At 40.3% G+C, this 10,855-nt stretch overlaps 1 protein-coding gene across 1 annotated transcript in view; it reads right to left on the bottom strand.

Moving 5' to 3' along the window:
- The window catches only part of LOC130151948 (opsin-5-like), a 38,516-nt gene that overhangs the window by 8,475 nt on the left and 19,186 nt on the right, over positions 1-10,855 (bottom strand). Inside the window, exons 5-7 of the mRNA XM_056344740.1 lie at positions 7,770-7,940; positions 4,203-4,537; positions 905-1,149 (exon numbers count right to left, since the gene is read on the bottom strand). Coding sequence (XP_056200715.1) covers positions 905-1,149; positions 4,203-4,537; positions 7,770-7,940 — 751 coding nt within the window. The remainder of the gene's footprint in view (positions 1-904; positions 1,150-4,202; positions 4,538-7,769; positions 7,941-10,855) is intronic.

Raw genomic sequence — 10,855 nt, 5'->3', positions numbered from 1 at the left:
ATCCTGACTCGCTCTGAGCAATGCCTCAAAAAATGCTGGAATTGGTAAGGGAATAATATGAATGATGAAATGGGCCTTCATGCCCCTAATAAGTACATACTGAGGCACATGTGTTCTAGGCTTTTGAAGCAAATTACTGGAATTCTATTAATCCACAGTCACATATGTGGTAGGGCATTTGTGGCCTTTATATCAGCCTACACTGTCAGATTAGCATCCATCTTTATCTCACTGGTTCGATTACAGAAGTAAGATACTTGTCTGGCATAAGACAGAACGAGAAACATTTTTCCTCCAAGTGTACAATTAATGTTTCCAGGAACTCCACTGGTGGTCAGCACAGATTTTGCCAGAAAGTTGTAAATAGAAAAGCATCCTTTTTATATAGCTCTTATTACACTTTGATTTGTTTGTTTGGGGCCGGTTTGGGGGATTTTCTTGGGTGTGAGCGGTACCTACAGGGTGATTAAGGAACTATTTTCTCTTCCTGCTAATTCTGTGCCTGAAAGGTGCAGTATTAACACATTAATTATCTAAGGAATTAACACAATTGTCTCCCATTTACTTCACTGACAATGGAGGTCATCAACACCTTCTGGAGGTAACCCATACGATGACATGAAAGAAAAGGAACAGGAGGACAGGACTGATCCAAAAACTGCTAAGGCCAATGGGACTTTTTTCCAACTATACAATGGATCTAAAAGTAAGAATCACCTCCTTGCTTCTCTTTTGGCACCTAGAGTCACTTCACCAATTTTCATGGCAAGAAAGATCCTGAATACGTCATGATTAAAAACAAGAAATAAGATTCAAAGAGCTGTGACTCCCGGTAGATCTTAGTTTGGTACTTTTTGGAACATTGTGTACTTAAAGACGATCTACTTCTCAGAGAAGAAATTACCTTGTTTTCTTTGAAGAGCTCTTCTTCTGCAGTGTCTTCAATCCTCCTGACCGGCAACAGGCAAACTTGCAATCAATGACCTGGTAAATAATCGGGTTGTACATGGCTGCTGACTTTGCAAGCAAAGTTGGTACCACTGAAAACTGGATGGGAACGGAATCCGGCTGTCCAAAGGCTGACCACACCGAGACCACAGCGTAAGGGATCCAGGCAATGAGGAACCCTGCACAGATCAACATTGCCACCTTGTGAGAGGAAAAAGAGAGAAAGAGGTTAATCCAGAGGAGTTAGAGACGGGCAGCACAGCCCAGAGCTGGGCAGAATGGAAGGGAATGTGCCACAGGATGGAGAAGAAAAGTGTTAACTCGCTTCAGGTGAATTTACAATATGAACAAAAGCTGTCACGCATTTCTCTTCTCTTTATCTAGTGCCTGGGGTTTTTTCACTGACACAGAGCACTTAATGAGTCTGTTACCACAAACCTTTAAAAATGCTATAAGGTCTGGCTAAACATGAGGAAACTAAATGGTATCTCAGAAAACAACAATACTTTGACATTAAATTTAAATTATTTAAGGAGAAGAGTCCTTTAAAAACATACAGACTCTTTTTTAGGATAATACATAACATAGAGCAGTGAAAGTTTTTGAAAATCTTAGCAAGATCTTTGCAATGAAAGCAGATTAAACTAGAAACATTTCCTACAGGGTTTCTTGTTGGTTTTTTTTTTTTCTTTTTCTTGTTTATTTGAGGAACTTCTCCCTTCTATAGTGTCTTCCAACCAAACATTCCTCAAATTGTCCAAAAGAAAACCAGTATCTTTTCCATTCCAGAGTGAAATAAGCATGCACTGGGAAAATAAAACCAAAAACAAATTATGAAGCGCAAGTCATCCACATTCTGGCTCTTTTGAAATCATATTCCAAAGTTCCTAAAATCAAAGTCTTTGAAGAAGTTTTCAGGACAGAATTAGGTCCTGATGGTGTGTGGAAGTGGAAGACCCTGAGTGTCTGTAGGTGAGTTTGTTTAGGAGTTTGTATCTATAACTACTAATGCTCCTTCTTCTCTTTCACTTAGTGCTAGCCACCAAGGCAGAAACAAAGGAAATCAGGAAAAGAAGAAACGTTTTTTTCAACACCCTGATCTAATGCAGGACTTTTTCCTCACTTGTAGCCTGTGCTGATGTCCCCACAGAGGTGTCAAAACCCAGTAGGACCAATAAGATGCCACAAGGATGGCCACTGGTAACAGAATGAGAAGAGTTTTGATAAACTAGATCTGTCTTCTGCCTGCACCCAGGAAGAGGATCTATGGCCTATCTTCCACTGGAAACAATGTTAACCATCTGAATCCCCTTCAAGACAAATACAGAAAAAGTAAGCATCAAGTCATTCAACAAGGCATGAGCTGTCAAGTCCCTGGGTATACCCACTCCAGCAGATAAAAAATGACTGTATCTACCTGGGTAAGCCAGATCTGAAACTACTGAGAATTTAACTGAGTATGAGAACGTTAGTACAACGTCTAGGTGTTTTTTTTCTCTTAACCCACAACATGGATTTGTACTCCATCAGAATCTGTAGATGCTTTAAAAAGCAAATTTCTACCAAACATTTAGCTTGCATCCTGGTAAATGAGAAAAGGACTTCCTTATAACATGAAGAAATGTAGCATAAGAATGTTTAGTATAAACACTAAAGAAAAGCTGTTTGGGCCCAAAATCTGTGCTTTATGTACTTCATCTGAACCAGTCTGCATGTGTTCAGTCACAGCCTGATACAGCTTCAAATGACATCATGCAATAACATATCCTGAAGGACATGGGCCATCATACTGCTGGCATTGTCAGACTATTACTGCATCCAGACTGATTCTAGTACATGTGTACTGATTTGGAATAAATCAGTTAGCAGGATTACAACAAAAAAATCATCAGAATGCCCAAGGTTTTTAGATATTGCATAACATTTCATAGAGCCTTTAGTTCCACATCTTGACAGTAATATTATTTTAAGGGAAACTTCATTCTTTTATGCTTTTTTTTGTTGTCTGTCACTAAAGAATCAGTGCATGTGAGCCAAGGGTCTGAAACACAGCCTGTTTGATCTAAATTGTGCTGTGGAATTAAATGGGTTATGATGAAGACTCATTTTCCATACTTATATATATCCCAGCATTATGTTCCCCACTGTAGATCCAAGACAGAAGGGACAATTACTAGTCTTTCGGCTCAGATCACATTGAAGTTTTACATGATTCCTCCAATATGACAAAAATAAATCTGCACCCTCAAATCAAAAGTGTCCATTGTTCTTCAAAGGAAAGGTGCTGAATAACCACAAAACAGTACTGTATTGAAGCATCCCTTTTTTAAAGGCAAGCACGGTTTTGTCAGCTGTATGGGCAGCAATGACCATACAGGTAGCTAGCTGAGATCCTCTGATATGTTTAGACATAATGTCACTTATTGCTGTATATTATATAACTTTCAGCTCAGCTCCCTGAAAATGTAATAAAATTTGATCAGCCAAGCAAAAGATGTTGTTTGTCTCCCTCTTGACATGGCTTATAGAGGCTGGTGAATGTTCTGTGACTAAGGAATCTGGGCTTGATCAGTACAGATTTTTATTTTGAGAGATTTCCTGGCAGAATAACCGGTATCAGCAAGGATCGTGGCTGCCACCATTGTCAAATAGAAAATAGATTCAATCAGAAAGGGAAAACAGGATATGGTCTGAGACGTAAAATTAATTTTATCACAAGTGCATTTTTATCAGCAGCTCATGGCTGAACCTAAATGATAAATTATTTGCATAAAACCAATTGCAATGTCACAGAAGTAACTTTCATTTATATCTTCATTAACAGAGGAATGTAAGCAATCTGCAAGCTTTATTTCCCTGCTACAGTAACCTGCCTTTTACCTGTTTTTCTCTTATAATTCCTGTGCACTTCAAATTCTTTAAAATAATTCTTTACAGCTCTTTCTGAAAGCAAAGGGAGCTTTATGATGGGGAACAGGGCCACAGGGAGATGATGTGACTTGGGTAAGGTCACACAGGAAGGCTGTGGCAGAGCTTCAGAGTGAATCACGGTGTCAGGGACACGAGTGCCTTAATCACAAAAGAATGTCTCAGCTCCTGTCTTCCCCCATTTTGACAGTAATGGAAGAGAAAGGTAGAAGAACCACCTTCAGAGCATTGTACTATCGCTTAGCACAGCAGAGGGCATGGCTGAAGCTCTCCAAGCCTGCTTTTATAGCCCAACAAAGCAAACTGAGTTAAATCTTCATACCTACCTTGGTCAGCTTCATTTCAAGTATGTGGCTGTTCTGAATCCTGGTATCATAGTGAGCAACCTCTTTGGTGGATGATTTGACTTTTAAAATTATTTTGACATAGGAAAACACAATCACCGCCGTTGGGAACAGGAGGCAAAAGAAAAGAATACTCAGAATGAAAGCTTGTCCGGCCACTGAAGCCTGTGCCAGCCACCAGTCCAGGGTGCAGGAGGTCCCAAATGGCTCAGGGGCATAGCTCCCCACACCAGCAAAAGGCACTGTAGCCCAGAATGTAGCATAGGCCCAGATTATTGCCAGACAGATAAATGCATGATGTCTCTTAAGCCAGGTACCTAGAAGAAAATTCAAGAGTTACAAGTTCAGGTCCATATGGTTTGGGCACAATTGAACACATCATTCTAAACATGCAGTCGGAGCTTGTTTGTCCACAACAACTCTGTAGGGCTCATCTCACCTCTTCCCAGGTATCTACGTGACCCCTGAGTCTAGCCACCCCAGCTCGCATTGTACGTCGTGAAGAGAAATGCACAGTCATATGGAGGGCTCCACTTGACTTCATTTCAGATCCTTACTTTAGGCTGTGATGATTTACACCCTAGAAGAGTCCGTACAAAAGCAGTCCAAATAGCTAGCTCAGTAACAATCACAGGAATCTTGTCTAGTAATGTTGAAAATTGCTTTGTGGTCTGTAAAGCCGTATTCACAGTGTTCAGTCAGGTCAGGCGGAGGTTCAGCCCACATGGATGCATATGTGTTTAATTCAGACTTTCACTATTCAGCATGAAGGCTCACTAGCTGCAACTGTATGATGTAACTTACACTATTTCCTCTTCCTCCTGTCATAGAATAACTGACTGAAGTTTGATCTCGGGACACTTCTCAACATAAATTGTTCATCCAAGTGACTGGAAGACATGGAGGCTTTACAGAGGAGAAAACATATACAAGATTTATTTCTACCTTGCCACCCTTTTCCAGTACAGTAAATCACCATGTGCACACTGTCAGTAGTATTCTTCATAGGTGTTTTCATGTATCCTTGCCCATTCTGTTTATTAAACCCTAATGACTTGCCTGGAGTCGTGGAGTAGAATATTGCCTCTCTGCTCGTCTGGCACACAACTCTAATTCATCTAAAAAAAAGCTTGTTTACAAGCTTTCCGTTGTCATCTGTGTTCAACATGTTGGATTCAGATAGGACTAACGAGTCAGAACCTATGATTTATGCAGAAACTCAGACTGTACCATTATAACAGCTCCTTCCACTTTGGAAGCTCTAATCTGATTTCACTTCCCATTCACTGACATTGAGGACCTTTCTTCAGGATTTGAGAATGACTTAAACAAACCCAAAGCAAAGAAACAACTTTTATTTCTGTGTGACCAGTGCCCCTTCCTCAGCTGATTTTACATTTCCAGATGACTGGAGGAAAATGAACACTGACTGACAAATGATGTGTGTGAGCACAATGGCTGAGAGACAGAAATGTTGTTTGTTGTGTTTGGGTGTGGAAAAACAAAGCAACAATAGGGTGAGTACTAGAAGAACATCATTATGAGATCCAACCAAGTGCACAGAGGGAGCTGGCAGAGGAGCTCACCAAGCCCCTCTCCATCTTTTATCAATCCTGGCAAACAGGAGAGGTCCCAGAAGACAGGAGGTTAGCCACTGTGGTGTCCATCTACAAGAAGGACTGGAAGGAGGATCCAGGGAATTACAGGCCTGTCAGCCTGGCCTCAGTACCGGGGAAAGTTATGGAGCAGCTCATCCTGAGCACCATCATGTGGCACGTATAGGATAACCAAGGAGTCAGGCCCAGCACCATGAGTTTATGACAGGCAGGTCCTGCTTGACCAACCTGATCTCCTCCTATGACAAGGTGACCTGCTTAGTGGATGAGGGAAAGACTGTGGCTGTTGTCTGCCTGGACCTTAGTAAAGCCTTTGACACCCTTTCCCACAGCATCTCCTGGAGAAACCAGCTGCTCATGGCTTGGAGGTGTTTAAAAAACACGTAGATGCAGTGCGTAGGGACATGGTTTAGTGGTGGACTTGGCAGTGCTGGGTTAAGGGTTGGACCTGATGATCTCAAAGGTCTTTTCCAACCTAAATGATTCTATGATTCTATTCTGTGATTATTTTCACAGCTATTATAAACCATAGCAATCTATTACAAAAATTTAAAAAATGCAAAAAAACCCCCAAAACCACACAGAAACAAACAAACAAAAAAACCCAAACCCCAACAATAAAACAGATGCTGCTTTTGGAGCACAATGACAGTGTAGGTATGTAGTCTGGTGCTCCAGGTTCCTGATTACTGATTTAGGCCTTATATAGAAAAAGGTTAAATAACCACCTAGACTGAACATGCTAAAAATGTTTATTGCTTTCCATCACTTTGTATGGACAACCATGATCAGAAAGCCCTTGAGAAAAAAGATTTTGAAGTGTTCTGTCTCTTGAGCTAAGTTGTCATATTACATATCAGAGCTTATGGCATGAATGCAGCTGGCCATGAAATATTTACTCCAGCTGACCAGGTCTGTGAAAAATTGTCTATGCTTTGGGTTGCCACTGAATTACTTTGGTAAGAATTTTATAGAAAGAACTGAAATCCTGTTTAATGTGAATGATGTATTTAAAACTCAGCTAAGGAGACCTTCCCTGCGCTCACATTTCAGGAAAAAATGTGGACATGCCAGGATCTATGATAGCAGAACTTAGTGCATGCAGTACCACAGCTTTTAATTGGTAACACACTCAGCTATTGGGCAGACCAGTTTACTTACACTTCCTAGCTGCAAATATTTCTTGTAAGTTAACATTACATGACTGATAGTGTATGTCATTATAATGAAATCTGTTGCATGTCCCTCAAGTCACATGGGCAAGGTGTTTCTTGTATGTAAAGTCACTGTGAGTATTCCTGGTATCTTGGTGGGGAATTAGTCCCTTCCAAGGCAAGAAAAACACCTTTTCTAAACTGTGACAGCATCTTTTAACTGGAAAGAATGAAGCATATAATACATCATGTTCGAGAGATATAAAATATTGATGTATATGGTGATAACAGCTTTCACTGCTAAATTCATTTCATCCTCTCAGGTTCCATCTCCATATTAGAGAGATGATACCACATTATGCCCTACTGCACATCCAAATCTTTTAGATGTTTTAAATAGCTTGCCACACATCTTAAAGGAATCTAGGCATCTAATAAAGAATATTTTTGCGTGTTGGTCTAAAAGACCTTGCAGTATGTGCAATATTCGCATCTGTGAATGTTAATAGGCCTTGATAGACACAAAGTAATTATCCATGAGTGATTACTAAAATACATGGCTTAAGCAAACAGCAGAGAGGCAACAGTGAAGGTGATATGTCCAGTAATATAAATTTAGCTGGGATTAATTGGATCATGCAGGTAAAATTCTCTCATCTGTGCATTCCCCTCTATATTTAACAAAAGCATTCTGAAGAGCTTGAGTATGATTCCAGTCTAGAAAACTACATCACTTCATATACTTTTTCTATAGTCACTTAATAGATTTTATTTCTTACCATAAGACAAGTGGCAGATTTTTAAGTATCTATCCAGGCTGACAGCTGTCATGGTAATAAGGCTCCCACAGCCAAAGAAGAAACCAGCCCATCCATACCAGCGGCAGCCCATCCATCCAAACACCCAGCGGTGAGAAAAGAAGGAAATAATACTAAAGGGTTTTCCTACAACTTCATAACAAGAAAAGAATGTCAGTTGACTGATAAAATCCATCAGTGATAAAACCACTTTTTTTCAGAAAAGCAAACCCTCCCCTTTGCCCAGAGCTAATACCAGTGACAATGCTCTGCAGTGTGGAGAGGGAGCTTCAGGTGCAACACATGGGATGACTTGCCTGCCCTCCACCCACAGGATTAAGCCTAAGACAGCTGTAGCTAGACCCCATAGCATCTATGCTGTGGTAGGATGAGCCAAGCCTGCGGAATGGCTGGAAACAGGTGCTTTATGCAGACCACATGAACCAGAAGTAAACCCATACTCTGGTACTGTAAAATTTCAGAGTATATGTTAAATCCACATGCAAACACATGCCAAAATGTAAACAGGATGAGTGACGGGTGAGTCTGGCTTTGAAACAAGACACAGATCCAGTTAGGATACATCCCTATAATCAGTTGAGTGTCTTCAAACACAAGATGAAATTTTCCTTCAAAGAGGAGTTCTGCAAACCTGTCAAGGCCCAACAGTAGGATGCATGCTGCGGGGAAGAGTTAGATTGGAAAGGAAGATGGTGCTATGGTCACAGCATGGACTTGAGCTGCAGAAGTGGTTTCAGCTCCTGTCCATACCACACTCTTCCTTGGTGACTATCAGCAAGTCACCTGGCCACAGATACTAAAAAGCTTTAAGCATCCTGAAACAGAAAAGAAATACCTAACTACTTTGGAGACTGTCCTAGCAGCACCTTAGCTCATTCCTCCAGTTGTAAGATTGGGTCGTACATTATGGAAAAAGTGAAGTTAAGTTATATTCTGTTCCGTTCTCACCATAAAACAGATTAACATTATTCATATTCTTTGTAAGTATCATGAAATTGAGAAAGTTTGGAAATTGTAATTTTCTAATTAGAAATCTCCACTTCCTGATTTATTTATTTTTTTATCTCAAACTGGACAAACAAAAAAAATCAACTTTAATGGAACAGAAGACTCAACAATTTACAATCTAGGAACATGAGCGTGTTTTCCAAATCCTTCACTTCTACTGACCAGACTGAGCTGAAACGCTCCAAGGCATGAACAGTTCAACACCTGAACAACATTAAATATTGAACGTTGCCTTCCTGTGACTGTATTTCCTTCCTGCACAGGAGTTGCCAGAGATTTGAAACCACCCTGGGCTAGTTTCCCTGGTTGAACCATACTGTCTCTAATGTCATGGCAGCTCAGTGAATTGATTTATAAAGAAGGTAAAAATGATCCTGCAAACTGTAATTCTCACAAGGTAACCTATTCATAGAAGTCAAGATTGAAGTCTCTATTTTATTGAAGTAATCTATAGAAATATATTTTGGATTGTTCCCAAAAAAATATTCAGTTTTCAGATCAAACTGATGTGAAACGTCAGTTTAGCCTGGAGATGAGGAGTCTCAGCGGGGATCATATCGCTCTCTACAGCTACCTGAAAGGAGGTTGTAGCCAGATGGGTGTTGGTTTCTTCTCCTAAGGTAGCAAGTGATAGGATGAGAGGAAATGTCCTCAAGTTGTGCCAGGGGGAGGTTTAGATTGGATATTAGGAAAAATGTCTTCACTGAAAGGGTTGTCAAGCACTGGAACAGGCTGTCCAGCGAGGTGGTGGAATCACCATCCCTGGAGGTATTTAAAAAACACATAGGTGTGGTGCTTAGGGACATGGTTTTGTGGTGGACTTGGCAGTGCTGGGTTAAGGGTTGGACTTGATGAACTCAAAGGTCTTTTCCAACCTAAATGACTCTATGATTCTATGAAACTAAACATTCTGTTTTCATTCTTAACAGAAAATTAAAACATTTCTATCAAAACAAAATCTTGCAGAAAATGGCCTTTGTTCCATCTTTTATGCCAAAAGAATCATGATTGAAGTCCCTTCAAAATGAGACTAATTTTTAAACAAGGTATTTTGGGATTCTCTTCCTTTAGCCTAAGCTTGTAAGGGAAATCCTGCTTGAGCCTGAAGGCTGTGCTCAGGCTGATGCATTATGTGCTTTTCTCTGAGTAGAATAAATGTACTTTACTTTTTCAAGCAAAAGCTGACCCCAGTGATCATGGTTTCAAGGAAAACATGAAATACAGCAAGGCCTGGGATATATGCTAAGAGTCAGCAACTTTCCTAATGTAAATCATTGCCAGCTGTAAAGGTCAACAGATTTATTTGCACAAAATCAAATTTCTCTTCAGCCGCACAGGACCGGGAGCCAGGCATCAGTGCAGAATGAGACTGATGCGGTTTTGAGCGAGTGGCTGGTGCCACCCTGTGGAAATCTGCAGGAAGCAGGACCATGGCAGAACCCGTTTCTTGAACAGGGTGCCAAGACAAGTGTGTGAAATACGAAGATTTTGGAAAAAGTCCCATCTTCAGTCCAATCGGTCCAGCAGAAAGAACACGTATTTCTTCAGTCAGCATCTTTCATTAACCAAAAAAAAAAAAAAAAAAAGAAAGAGAAGGGAGAAAAAGCATCCGTTTCTTCAAAAAGATGCCAAGACAATTGTGTGAAATACGAAGATTTTGGAAAAAGTCCCATCTTCAGTCCAATCAGTTCCACAGACAGAACACATATTTCTTTAGTCAACATCTTTCATTAACAAAAAAAAAAAATAATAAAAAAAAAAAAGAAGGGAGAAAAAGCATGCATGGCTGTGCCAATCACAATTATTTTTAATTACAAAACTTAGACACACAGATAGATTGAGGTCCCCATGGAAGACAAGGTGACCAAGTGATATGTTGGTGACAGAGCTTAACAGAGAAACTAGCAGCCCTTGTGCTAAGAGGGGTCCCAAAGAAGATATAGTTTGCACGCTTGGGAGATACAGCTTATATGGTTAGGATATAGCTGTTTACATTGCAAATACATAGCTACAGAAATTCTCCTGAAGCACTCTGTCTC

The sequence above is a fragment of the Falco biarmicus genome, chromosome 6 (genome assembly GCF_023638135.1).
Source record: "Falco biarmicus isolate bFalBia1 chromosome 6, bFalBia1.pri, whole genome shotgun sequence".
NCBI lineage: Eukaryota > Metazoa > Chordata > Aves > Falconiformes > Falconidae > Falco > Falco biarmicus.
The sequence above is the reverse complement of the archived record's forward strand: the minus strand, read 5'-3'. Positions and strand labels throughout refer to the sequence as shown.